Source organism: Peromyscus eremicus, chromosome 8a (genome assembly GCF_949786415.1).
Source record: "Peromyscus eremicus chromosome 8a, PerEre_H2_v1, whole genome shotgun sequence".
NCBI lineage: Eukaryota > Metazoa > Chordata > Mammalia > Rodentia > Cricetidae > Peromyscus > Peromyscus eremicus.
This window is the reverse complement of record NC_081423.1, coordinates 61416710-61430236: the sequence shown is the minus strand read 5'-3', so window position 1 is coordinate 61430236 and position 13527 is coordinate 61416710. Positions and strand designations below refer to the sequence as shown.

The 13527-nt window shown below is 46.2% G+C and overlaps 1 protein-coding gene across 1 annotated transcript in view; it reads right to left on the bottom strand.

Annotated features, from left to right (window-relative positions):
- The window catches only part of Bltp2 (bridge-like lipid transfer protein family member 2), a 31814-nt gene that overhangs the window by 12808 nt on the left and 5479 nt on the right, over positions 1 to 13527 (bottom strand). The window contains 15 exon segments of the mRNA XM_059271285.1: positions 357 to 514; positions 3403 to 3697; positions 5109 to 5311; positions 5475 to 5574; positions 5699 to 5889; positions 6564 to 6784; positions 6904 to 7022; positions 7173 to 7375; positions 7516 to 7707; positions 8102 to 9194; positions 10912 to 11117; positions 11717 to 11975; positions 12109 to 12272; positions 12376 to 12494; positions 13308 to 13453. Coding sequence (XP_059127268.1) covers positions 357 to 514; positions 3403 to 3697; positions 5109 to 5311; positions 5475 to 5574; positions 5699 to 5889; positions 6564 to 6784; positions 6904 to 7022; positions 7173 to 7375; positions 7516 to 7707; positions 8102 to 9194; positions 10912 to 11117; positions 11717 to 11975; positions 12109 to 12272; positions 12376 to 12494; positions 13308 to 13453 — 3669 coding nt within the window.

Below are 13527 nucleotides of genomic sequence, written 5' to 3'. Positions count from 1 at the left end.
GAAGCACTGAGTTGGTGATAAATGCTCATAACCGCAGCACTCAAGAAACCAAAGCAAGACGGCCAAGTTTGAGGCCTGCCTGAGCTACACAGTGGGACCCTATTTTGTTTTATTTGTTTGTGTGTTTGTTTGTGTACTTGCTTGCTTACTTACTTATTTTGAGACAGGGTCTCACTATATTGTCCTCAAATTCAGAGCTCCACCTGGCTCTGCCTCCCAAGTGCTGGGGTTAAAGGTGTGTGACACCTCATCCAGCCCTCAGAACTATATCTTTTAAAAAAATGTAAAAACTGAAGGAAAGTAAACAACATGCCTGGGATCTAGCCTGATGTTGGTGTCCTATAAGGAAAAGGTACCTGGCAGTTAACCAGCTCAATAAGGCAGTTTCGGTTGTATATGTCATCCGTCTGGCAGGCAGCGATGCCACACAATTGGTCACTCATACCGGACTCCTCCTCTGTGAATACTACAAACCTATCTGTCTCTTCAATCAGCTTCTGCAACATGTAAGCACCTGGCAAAGAAACAAAAGTGAGGAAAGGTCACCATCTCAAAGGGAAAGAGAACATGGCCACATCAGTCTTCCATTAATTCCTATCTAGGTAAGGGCTGTGGTACCTCCTTACAACATCAGTACAACACTGGTCCAGTTCACTTTACCCCACCCTTGTTTCTTAGTTCCCCCTCAATGTTAATAAAAGTAAAAGATTCCCAATAGAAATAGAAACACCAGTTTAAATGGCACTATTTTTTCTTCTAAGTCCCCCACCATGACAGTGGTAGGAACTGAACCTAGGTTCTCTGTAAAAACATCACGTGCTCTAACCTGCTGAGCCTCTCTCCAGTCCCCCTTTTCTCCTTTTCACATACTTGTCTGTGAGTATTCCTCCCACTCCCTTGTCAGCAGTGGGCACCACATTCTAGCTCTGCTTCTTCTCTCCCGAGACCATGGCACGTCCCCTCCTTTCTCTTAGTACGTCTGTCTAACAGAGGAGTATGGTGAAGAGCGGTGTCGGTGTCAGACTAGTCTGCCTGTACTCAAGATCCTACCTCTCTAGCAACTAGTCAACTGTGACTTTGGGCAGCTTGCTTTATACTCTGTGACTCAGTTTCCTTATCTGTAAAATAACAGCAACTATCTCATAAAGCTCTTGTGACAACTTAATGAAATACATAAAAAATGTTTTTGCAGAGTGTCTACCACACAATAAGCAACTACTATCACCTCTTTGGCATTAAGTTTTAGTGGCATTTAGAAATGTCCAAAACTCTTATCTCTAGCTTAAGCCTTAGATTCATTTCCAGATGTTGTCAGACTTACCTTGGTACCCTACCACTGCCACAGGTTCAGCATGTCCAGATCTCTTCAGTCTATGGCTCCTCTACTTCTGATACTACTGCTACCAATGTGCCAACAGATCAACAGACACAAAACTTTAGGCATCACTACCCCCCCCACTTACTTTCTTACTTTCTTACTTTCTCTCTCTCTCTCTCTCTCTCTCTCTCTCTCTCTCTGTTTAGTTTTTAAAGACAGGGTTTCTCTGTGTAACAGTTCAAGCTGGCCTGGAACTCTCTCTGTAGAGCAGGCTGGCCTGGAATTCACAGAGATCTGCCTGCCTCTGCCTTCCAGGTGCTGGAATTAGAGGCGTGCACCACCACCTCCCAGCTACATCACCTGCCCTTTAAAAAACGAAATCTGTAAGCCTGTGCATCAGATGTATATGCAGCACCCAAAGAAGCAAGAAGAAGGTATTAGATTCCTGGAACTGGAGCTGCAGACTGTTATGAGCCACCATGTGGGTGCTGGGAATCGAACTTGGATCCTCTAAAAGAGCAGCCAGTGCTCTTAATCGCTAAGCCATTTCTTTAGCCCCTACTTGGTTTTTTGTTTGTTTGTTTGTTTGAGAGTTTCCCTATTATGAGGCCCTGGCTGTCCTGGAATATATGTAGACTATACATTGCTATGTAGATCAGGATGGCCCTCAAACTGAGATTGTCTGTCTCTGCCTCGACAGTGCTGTCCATCAGGCTTATTTTTTCCTCGTTTTAACTTCTTCCAGCAGCCACATCTCCTGTGTGCACAGTAGCATTCTGTCTATCTCACCCATTCCAGCTGTTCTACCTCCTTCCAGTCCTTGCTTCCTGTTGACATATTGTGATAGTTTCTCATCTGCCTGTCCACACACAGTCCTCCTACACACCACAGCTAGAGTTACCTTCTAACCGTCAAAATCTAATTATCACAGTCTGCTCAAAGACCGTCACTGCTTCACCAGCCCTAATGGAGAAGGACCTGTGTGGAAGGGCCGGAAGGTCACAATGATTTCTGTGTTTTCTTTCTAACCCATTTTCTCATTCCTTCCCTTTTGTTTCTGTGTCATAAAAACTGTTCTCTCCTCGGAACACAGCACCCTTTCCCAATACCATTCCTATTCAGGTTATTCCCTTTGCAATGACTGCCCCCTTCCCCCATTTCCACACCTTCCAATCATGCCATCTCCTAAGTCAGCTCAAAGGGCACTTCCTCAATGAATCCCTGTCTGATTACAGGCTTTCACTCTGACTTCCCTATTCTCTGAATTCTTCTCGTGGCATTTCCTGCTTTTCACCTTGTTCTTACACTCACCATAAGTTTGTATTCCCTTGCATTTATTATTCCCTAAAATGCCCACTTGTTTCGTGTCCAAGTAGTTAAGGTTTTCCCAGGTGCTAGAGAGATGGCTCAGCAGATCAAAGAACCTGGCAGTGCTTCAGTTTTATGCCAACTACGAACTTAATCTTTGTTGCCTGAACAAAGTAATTTATCAAAAATGATACAATGCTGTGGACATGGTGTTAGTATTTGCCGAGAACACACAAGGACTCGAGTTCAATGTCCCAACAGTAAATACTACAAAAATAGCCAAGAGGTGGAGGCTCACACCTTTAATCCCAGCACTCAAGAGGCTGAGGTAGGTGATTCCCTGTGAATTCGAGACCAGCCTGGTCTAAAAAGTCAGTTCCAGGACAGCCAGAGCTGTTACAGAGAACCTTGTTTCAAAAAATAAATGAATAAATAAAAAATAAAATAAATAAATAAAAAGAAAGAAAGACAACTCTGTGTTGTTTTGTTTAGAAAAGGTCTTATACTATGTAGCCTCGGCTGGCCTGGAACTTGCTATGTAGACCAGGCTGGCCTCTGCCTTGAGTGCTGAGATTAAAGGTGTGCACAATCAAACCACGCTAGCAAGAAACAATTCTTGAATCTTTGGCCTCTTTCCCTGACTAATTCTCTTTTGACCCCAGTACTTGCTGATCTCCTCCTGGCCACAAGATCAGAATCTTGAAGCTTCCTCATTATTAGCAATATAAACCTAAGATGAGTAAACTAAACCCAGAGTCTCATCAGCCCCAGCCTACCTCCTGATGACCCCTTCTCAGGCCGTCCACTGAAGCTAGGAGTGCTGACATGAGGTGGCACTGGGGCGTTAGGTGGGATGCCACGCTTTGGCTTTTTGGCTGACATCTGGGGATCAATCTTCAAACCTTTCAGGGCCTCCGTAGAGAGATTGCGTTTGAGGACAGCTGCCTTTTTGTAACCATCATATAAGCCAAAGGCAATGTCCCTGTTGGTGGTTGTCCAGGAGATCCGTAAATCTACCAAGTATAGCTGATGTGTATGAAAGGCAGGGTCACCATCTCGAGTAGATAGCTCCTGAGGAACAGGAAAAGGATACAGAATGACACAGGCATCCCCACAGGCATCCCACTACTACTTCTGGACAAAAAATGCAGACAAACGTGTTAAACAAGGAAGTGGCTCTGGAGGAGAGGTGAGAGGACCCCGGAGAAAGAACTAGTAAGTGGTCTTAATTTGTACATCACTTTACATCCTAACTGTGCCAAGTGCGTTTTTAATGAATCTGGTCATTTCAAAAGCCGTCCATAATTAGGAGATGGAGAAAGCCAGCACTGAATGAAGTGTTAAAAAGTTTTACTTTATTTCCTGAAGACCAAGAGACTTGTTACAAAAGAAAAGGAATCTTCCTTTTTATTTCCTGAAGACCAAGAAACTTGTTGGACAAGAAAAGGAATCTTCCTTTTGGGAGAGTGGCAGTGCTGGGGTTTGAACTCAGGGCTTTGCACACACTAATCTATACTCTACACTGAGCTGCATACCCAGCTGAGGAGTTTTCAAGAAGGATTTCTACCTGTGGCAGCACTACCCGCAACCCCAGCACTTAAGTGGGAAAAGGACAGAATATTCGAGTCAAGCCTGTGCTACAGAGCAAGACTATCTCACAAAAAAAAAAAAAAAAAAAAAAAGCCACAGGAGCAAGGGGCCAGTGGTATGGCTCAGCATTTAAAGGCTTTTGCTGCCAAGCTTGAAGGCCTAAGTTTGATCCCTGTGTACACACAGACACACAATAAATGTAATAAAAATAAATTTTAAAAAGAAGCTGGTGAGGGTCGGGCGGTGGTGGCACACGCCTTTTTAATCCCAGCACTCTGGAGACAGAGCCAAGCGGATCTCTGTGAGTTCGAGGCCAGCCTGGTCTGCAGAGTGAGATCCAGGACAGCCAAGGCCACATAGAGAAGAAGCCCTGTCTTGAAAAACCAAACAAAAGAAAACGAGCTGGTGATATGACTCGGTGGATGAAGGTGCTGGCCATCAAACCTAATGACTTGAGTTGGATCTTCTGGACCAATATGGTGGAAAGAGAGAACGGACTCGAACTAGTTTTCCTCTGACCTGTATGCACATACACCCACCCACCCACCTACCCAAGAAATGAAATTTAAAAGAAGAGACACTGATCAACTACACCAAGTGAATATACTATAAAGGAATGACATACATGCTATGAATACCTTACCAGAACTGAACTCTCACCCCTCATGTGACAGGACCTGGAGTCAGGAGATAATTAGGTGTGGATGAGGACATGAGGGTAGGGCCCACATGACAGCAAGACCCAGGACTGGCACTCCATTACTGGACTTCTCAAGTCTCCAAAACTACTAGAAATTTCTGTCATTTAAGGCACCAGCAGTCTGTTTGGCCCACTTGAACTGAGACACCTACTAACGTAACTGATGTAAAAGAGACCATCCAACGTACGTACCTCTTCAGTGGTGCGGTTGCTGTGCCGCTGGTAAGTGAGGGAAGACAGGCTCAAGAGGTGGGTCTTTGTTATCATGGGATCAAGGCAGTGGTCAGCATTCTCCTCAGTAGGTGAAGCCATCAGGTGGACGGTCACCTGACTTAAGTCACTCACCATCTGGGTCACACTCCACTCAGAAATAAGGCGCCGCATCACTGTGCCAGCTGCGAAAAGAAACACAGTCCATGCAGAATGGTATGAAAGGATGTGAGTCACTAGGGAAGAGGAGAATGGAACTAAGAAAACACACACACACACACACACACACACACACACACACACACACACACAGGAACAGACTAGGAGGACTGGAAACTTTGGCCTGACCTTGAGGTATAAGCCGCTGAGTTCCCCGAGTGAAGACATGGCCCTGACTGCACTCAATCTGGATGCCTCGCTGCTGGGCAAACGAGGCCCAGTAATGGACCTGGTAACAAGAACACAACACTGAAGGAAGGATACAACAGAGATGAGTGAGAGATTCAATGTATTAGAAAACAAGGGAACCAAGAAAGGGGCACACAGTTAAATGTTGGATGTCAGAGTCTAACCTGTAGCCGGGGAAAGAGCGCCGTATAGGAAAGCTGTTTGTAGTGCTGGCCAAGTTTCTTCTTGCTGGGCTTCAAGTTATTAAAGAGTTTTCCTCTACAGATAGGCCTTGTGACGCTAGTCCAAGTTGCCCAGAAATTCTGCATCCAGCGCAGGGTACTACTATACAGCAGAATTCGGGGTTGGGCTATTGCTACAAAGGAAGGAGCAGGCATATCCAAGCTGTGGTTGAAACAGAGGCAAGGAAAGTGCTTCCCTAGCTTCAGTTTTAGAGATTCAAAAGTACAAACAGCCTCCTCATAGTCAGCACCCCCAGCACCTCTTCTTTCAAGGATCTAAGCCCTCTGCTTTCACCTACTACTATGGTCTAATGTTTGTGTCCACCCCCTTCCCCTGACTCCACCAGCCAGATTTTTAGATTAAAATTCTAAACACCAAGGTGATGGAATTGATGTGGCAAGTTGATTGATATCAAGGACACAGACCTTATGAATGATATTGATGACAAAGGGTAGTCTGGGTCAGCTGACAGCTGGGTCAAGAGACCCAAAGGAGTTTACTGGCTCTTTCTACCACTTGAGGACATAGCAAGAAGGCGGCACTACCACATAAGGAAGAGATCCTCACCACACTGAATCTGACAGCACTTCCATCTTTAACTTCCTAGACGATACAACTTTGAGACTATTCATTACTCTTAAGCAATATAACTTATGGTATTATTGTTATTAGCAATCCAAAAAGACACTAATCCTCCTACAAAGGTCCCAACCTAAATTCTGCTCTGTCCTTCTATCCTATCCTTTCAATCTAAAGCAGTCAGTATCCCAAGCCCATCCTCCCCATTGTCCCAGGCCCAAGTCTCACTCCCACTATGGCGAGTCAAATCCATCTTGATGGAGAGATTGAGGTTCTCAGAGCGGAAGGCCCGGTAGGAGTCATGGAGCTGGCCCAAGGGTACCTCAGGCAGGAACTCTGGGGCCCTCAGAGTGACACTGTGATGATCATGAGGGTTCCCATGGCACAGCCACTGAAGGTCCAGTGTCATGCAGAGGTCAGGCAGGTGAAGGAAGCAGCAGTCGTCATACCTGCCTCACAACGGAGCCCCAGCCCTCAGTCACTGGGCTCTTGCTTCCCTTGGCTCTCCCCCTCTCCCTCCGCCCTGACTCCCCCATCTAGTTAAGGCCCCACCCTTCACTCCACTCACTTAGAGGCTGTTCTTACGTTGACATCCAGGTCCCCTTTGAACACAAACTGACCAGGTTTCCAATGGAAAGAAAGATGGCTCCATTCCCAGTGCATGTTTTCAGTTGTATTATATGGGTCCTACAACGACACGCCCCATCCCAAAGAACAAGGTGAGCTATGGCTAAGAGAACAGTCCCCCAACCAGTACCTTTCTCTCTGTGCCCCACATGCTCTACAGGCCCCAACTATACTACCCTAGTAAGGAAATGACTCCACGGAGCCCCTCACCTCAGTGGCCAGCTGATGCAGGTTTGCTTGTTCAATATCCATAAGCCAGTCCCCATGGAACAGCAGACGACTCTTATCCCACCAGGGCAAAGGTGGACTGGGGTCAGCTGAGGGCTTAGTCAAGAGGTCCACACACTGACCAATCAGTGTCCAGGCTGGATCCCAGCATGGGCCCCACACCACTGTGTACTGGAAGATTTCCGCTAGGGTAGAGGGAATGCAGGCTTCAGCTTACTAGAAAACACCTCTCCGTTCCTCCTTTGCTCCAAAAGGGCCTCAGCTTATCTTCCATCCAAGGCCCCACAAATACCCCCCAGCCAAACCAACTGCCTCCTTTACTTACAGTGGAAGTCATGGTAGAACTTGAGTGGGGGCATGTTCCTCTCTACTGCCACGTTACCCCAGGGAAGCCCCAAATGCAGGATCTGACGTCGACGGGAGCAAGGCTGGCCACTCTGCTCGGTGCCCGCAAGTCGACCCATCAGCCGCCAGTCACGGATCTCAAACAGGTACCGTGGATAGTCTCGGATCCGAACTATTATTAAATAGTAGATACACACTGGCTGTTCACTTTCACGCATGTTTTTTTTTTCCCTTGTTGTTCTTTTTCATAATAGAACTGAGGGAACAAGGGCTGGCAATTAAGTAGCAAAGCTAAGACAGGTTGTACAGACCATGAAGCGGAGGCAAGAAGCAGAAGAGCATGAAATTCAAGAGCCACAATAACCTTAACAACAGTGGTGCTCATGGCCCTATTATGTCAGCTGAGCAGTTTCAGGGTGAAGATCAGGATCAAAGAAAGGGGAACTGAGTCCACCCACCCCAAACCAACTCGTTTCCAATACAACCTAGCTCCTCTGTAACCACTCAGCGGGCTCCCTGGCACTCACAGGACAGACACGAGGCTCCACAACAGGAGATGCACTTACCCAGAAAAGTTTTGACATTGCACTTGAGCATACGGCACCAGTGAATGACAAGGTCTACTCCTTCAGCAGGAAAAGGGCTGCCAGGGTCAAGCTCTCGAACCTGTTCTATCACACGTTCAGGCCCATGGAAGGATGCATCTGCCAGAGCCACCAGCTCTAGCCCCGCCAGGCTCCAAGTGAGCAGAGCACGGCGCATGGGTGTGTTGCCATAGAGACGACGAGAGCGCTGGATGTAGATTTCAATGTTTTTGCGTTCCAAAGAGGCATAGAGCTCCTCAATTTTTCGAGCTGGCAACAACTCCCCATGCTGCTTCCGCAGGGCAGCCACTTTGGCATCCAGCAACTGCAGTCTTTTGGCACTCTCCTTACTTTCATCCTTCATCAGTTCGTAGTTATCATGAAGTTTCACCTCAAAGACATCATCCAGGAAAACCCAAGAGAAGTGCTGAATCTTTAAGAGTAGGTCAGGCGGGAGTGGGGCGGGGCCTGGAGAGGCCCAAGCATGAGTCCCTCGATGCAGCCCCTTCAGCCATTTCTGAACTCCCACAGCCTCATCCAAAGTGCGAGAGAAGTCATACTGATAAGGGAACTCCACTGAGACTGATCCAAGAGAAAGGAGCCACACCCGATTCCTGAGGGTCTGCAGTACAGGGAAGGGGTTCCTGTGGAGAATCATCTCCTCTAGCTCAGGTAGGAGCTGCACCTCCACCTCTTTGAAGCTGAAGATGCTATTGCCATCAAAGCCAGCCGCCAACTCTGGGCAGTAAGCCTGCAGTGAACCTCCGTGCCGGTTCAGCGACACACTCTCGGCAACCAGGGTAATGAACTTGTCCTCAGCCACAAAAGCTGTCAGTTTGGCTGTGCTCACCTCCAGCGTCAGGTTTAGCAGCCGCCTAGGTGGGGATGGCTCGGGGAGCTGGTCTTCTGGCTCCGAAGTGGACTGTGGGGTCTCTAGTTCACGGGATTGAACAATCTCAGGAAACATAGTAGCTCGTAACAAGTCTCGGCATTGTAGAGTGGCCAAGACATGCTGGTACAGGTACATATGATCTGGGGGGCTCCAGAGTAAAGTCAGCCCCGCACCACACTGAACCTTTAGGGTGTAAGAAAACAATCTGTCAATCACTATGGCAATCACCTCAGAACAAGAGGTAACGGATTATTACAAACACCTACTTGGTTCAAGACTTATGTCCACCCACAAGTCTTTCCCAAGAAATCACACTAATTACCGCCTTGCTTGGTTCCTGGTAGTACTAACATGCTGTTAATCGTCATTTATCTCACACATGTACACTTTTGAGTTTTCCTCTACTAGATTCTAAAATGCTTTGGAAGTAGGGGTCACGTGTTTTCTTTGGTTACTTATCATATTACACCTAATATACACAGAAGGTACTCAATGATCACTTGGCTTTATGTTTCCACTCATACATTACTATTCAATCAGCACTGTACAGAAACAAGTGCAACTTGAAATGTTTCAATTAAATGACTTGATTCCTAAAACACAGTGTGAAAGTACTAGCCACACAGTTTAACACAGCAACTGACTTATTATGAATGTAAGTCCTTGTCATCCTGAAAGACAAGGTCAGTTCTGATAGCTCAAGGGATGGAGAAACTGAAATAACAAAGACGCAGACGTACTCTTAAGTCCAGTCTCTGAAACGCAACCTCCTCAGTTTCCAAAGGAAAGTGAGCTCAATGCCTCCCTCCTCCCAGGAAGACCCCACGCCCACATGATGCTCTATGGAGAAAGCACTGGAAAGCCTCCATCTTCAGATCCCTTCTAGCCTTCTAAGGAGCTGGGTGCTTCCATAAAGTGTATTTTGTGTGTATGTGTGTTAGCACACATATGCACCACAATGCACAAATGGATATCAAAGGGTCACTTTCAGGAGTTAGTTCTCTCCTTTCACTCTATAGGTCCTGGGGATTGTCAGGCCTGACAGCAAACGTGTTTACCCAAGGAGCCATCTCCCAAGCCCTTATCTTTTTTTTTCCTTCAGATTTATGTTTATGAATGCTTTGCCTGCATGTGTGTATGCACACCACATGCCTGCTGAAGTGAGAAGAGAGCATCAGATGCTCAGGACCGGAGCTACTGGTAATCAGGAACCACTATGTGGGTGCTGGGAACTGGACCTACAAGCCCTCTATAAGAACAGCAAGTGCTCTTAATCACAGAGCCATCTCTCCAGCTCCACTCATTTTTTGTGACAAGGTCTCTCAGTGAACCCGAAACTGGCTGTTCAGGTCAAACATGTTGTACTGTGTGGCTGGTACTTTTACACATGAGGACTGTGAGCTTTCATGATCTACCTGTCTCCATCCTTCAATGCTAGGGCTACAGGCCTGGCTTTTATATGGGTACTAAAAATTTGAATTCAGGGTCTCTAGCACGCACAGCAAGCACTCTTATCTGCTGAACCAATTCCTGATTTTTCAAAAGCCCACTATTTTTATATATACACCTTAAAATAATATATTATAATTAAAATGATATACCTGGTATCTCCTTTAAAATGACCCTAGAGCTTGGGGTAGGGGAGTCTAAAATGGGTATGGCTGCAACAAGATAGTCACAAATGGGTAATTACCGAAGCTGGAAATATTAAAGTTCAAATATTCTCTCTATATTTTGCATGCATTTTTAGTAACATAGTAAAACGTTAAAAATGTAAAAAGAAAGGTAAGATGGACACCAGCTGTCACTTTTTTCTAAGGTTCACAACATTAGTCAAAAAGACTAAAAGGCTTTAAGTGAAAGGGAAATCGAATCTGGCCCCACAACCACAAAGCATTACCTCTAGAGAGCGGATGCTGCTGTGATAGGTGAGGGAGAGCATGGAGAGGCCAAGCACTGGCGTGGGGATGTCAGGTGCCTTGCAACAGGGCTGCATCTTCTCTGTGACTGATTTTACTAGTGCAAGCACAAGCCCTTGAATCCCCACAGTGGAGGTCTCAGCACTGCCCAAGACAGTCAGTGTGTCCAGTCGTACCTCCGAAGCACCTGATATGGAGAAACCAAGGCAACCTGCATTCCAAGTTCTGAAATGACAGCCTGTCTGCTATCCTTCCTCCCCTCTTTACTGTCTTCAGTCCCCACACCTCCCCTAAACGATTCCTAATATTTTAGGGAAACTATAGATCTGGCAAAGTCAGAGAAGTTTTCCAGTGTCTAGAAACTTTCCATCTATCACCCACTCCTCAGAACTACACACAAGAAAATAAAAAGCTTACGTAGGGGCCAGATATACCTGTAACACCAGCTTTTGTTAGGTTGAACTGGAGGATTCTAGGCTGGAGGACACCCTGGACTACTTAATAAGATCATGTCTCAAGAAACAAACAAACAAAGAAACCCCACACCGGTCTCATTCTCTTGAGCACATCAAAGTGACATTCTCCCCTGTGTCTTTTTTAATGCTCGCCTTCAATGACTAAGCTGCAGCCCAGAGCCCATTAGTCAAGCCTTTCTAATGTCTCCTGCCTCTAACATGGAAACTTTCCAGATGCGCAGCTTCCTTAAACGAGAAGCAGCTGACTAAACCCGCGTAATCTGCTGAGTTTACACACTACCCACCTCAGCAGACTTCCTGGTCCACTTACCAACCAGTGCAGAGAGAGTGAACAGGTTCATGTCCTCCACCTTCAAGTCCACCTTCCACAGTAAGGTCACAGACTCCCCAAGTGAAGGTTTCCTAGAGACAGCTGCCTTTTCAGATGGTGGAATCACTAAGGAGAGGATTCGAGACAGACACTGGGCACAGATGTCTGATATTTCTACCTGAAGTCCTCGAATAGTACAGTCAAGAAAAAGAGTGTTGGACTGGGTGCTGGACAAGCCCAGGGGCTGGTTATAGCTACCCTAGAAAAGAAAGGAAACCTGCTGAAACCATGTAGACGCAGTGTTATCATACCCTGGCACATCACCCACACCAAGAGCACCTCAGAGATAGGGAGCTCTGTGGGCCCCTACTCAGCACACAGCACCCACATACCTGGAGTGTGAAGGAGTCCAAGACAAGTGCTTCACCCCAAACATGCATATTAGGTGGATGTGGTGCCCGCTGGATGTGGGACTCACTGCCCACTCGCCAGCAGAGGTGATCCACAGTCAGGACAGCCCGCTGATGGATACTTTGTGGTCGAAGGTGCTGGTAATCTGAAACAGGTGGTAAAAAGCTCGTCTATTGAGCCACCATGGCCATGAAACAGGCACAGCTGTAACCAAAGAGCAGATCCTTGTCCCCATCCCTGAACCTTACCCAGGCAGATGGAATTGAACCCCAAAGCAAAAGGTGGTGTGTCTCCAAGCTGAATGGAAACGCTGACATTGGAGATGGAGGTGCTGAAGATAATGGGAGCCAGGATCTGAGGGAAGGTTCTACACAGAGGTAAGAATTGACATCACTGTAATGACACCTTCCAATCAAGGAACAACAATTGTCAGTTTTGTTGTGAATCTTAGGACTGGCAACAACTAGAAAGTAAAAGGCTAATTTTGCCAGACTGCTGCTCCTCCCAGCAGTCATCTGAAGGAACCCCAGAAAAATATGAAGTTAAACAAGATGAAACTTCCACATTCGTAGCCAAATACAAGCAGTATCAGCAATATCACATGATTCACCCTAATAACAAGAAGATCACTTACAAATCACTTTCTGTGCAGAACCATGCAAACACTACACAAACAAAAATGGTTCTGTATATCTGACACCCCACCTTATAACCCAAGGCAGATGAGACATGTTTATCACCCCAGTCAACTTCAAGAAATGTTTGTCTTCTATAAATAAGGCATCGTGCTGGGCACTCAGAATAAAAACATGAAAATGACATCCTCTTACCAACAAAGGGTATAATCCAACAGGGAAATATATAAAACAGGTTTGCTTCTGAAACTAAGATTTAGGGAACTCAGACAATCAAATATCTATTTAACAAAAGATATGACACTTTGGATAAAAAGAATCCACCTGATAAGAAGGTGACTTAAAACTCAACTTTTTTGCCAGGCAATGGTGGCATACACCTTTAATCCCAGCATGAGGGAGGCAGAGGCAGCTGGATCTCTGTTGAATAAGGCCAACCTGGTCTACAGAGTGAGTTCCAGGACAACCAAAGCTACACAGTGAAACCCTGTCTTGAAAGCACCCCCTCGCTGCAAAAAAAAAAAAAAAAGACAGAAGCACCTCACCTTCTTTTCCTTTGTTTAAGATCAGGTGAACTAGCTCCTTGGGTCTCCAATGCTAGCATAAGCAGCCAGTGAGAGAATTCCTGGTGTCGGTAATGAATGATACAAGTGTTCAAAACGAGAGAAGCTGAGAGGTCAATGGTGGTCACCTGGAAAGGAGAAGATCTCAAAGTTTTACTGCCATAGCTCAGAATGCAACAATGTGGAGAGAACAGGGAAAGGT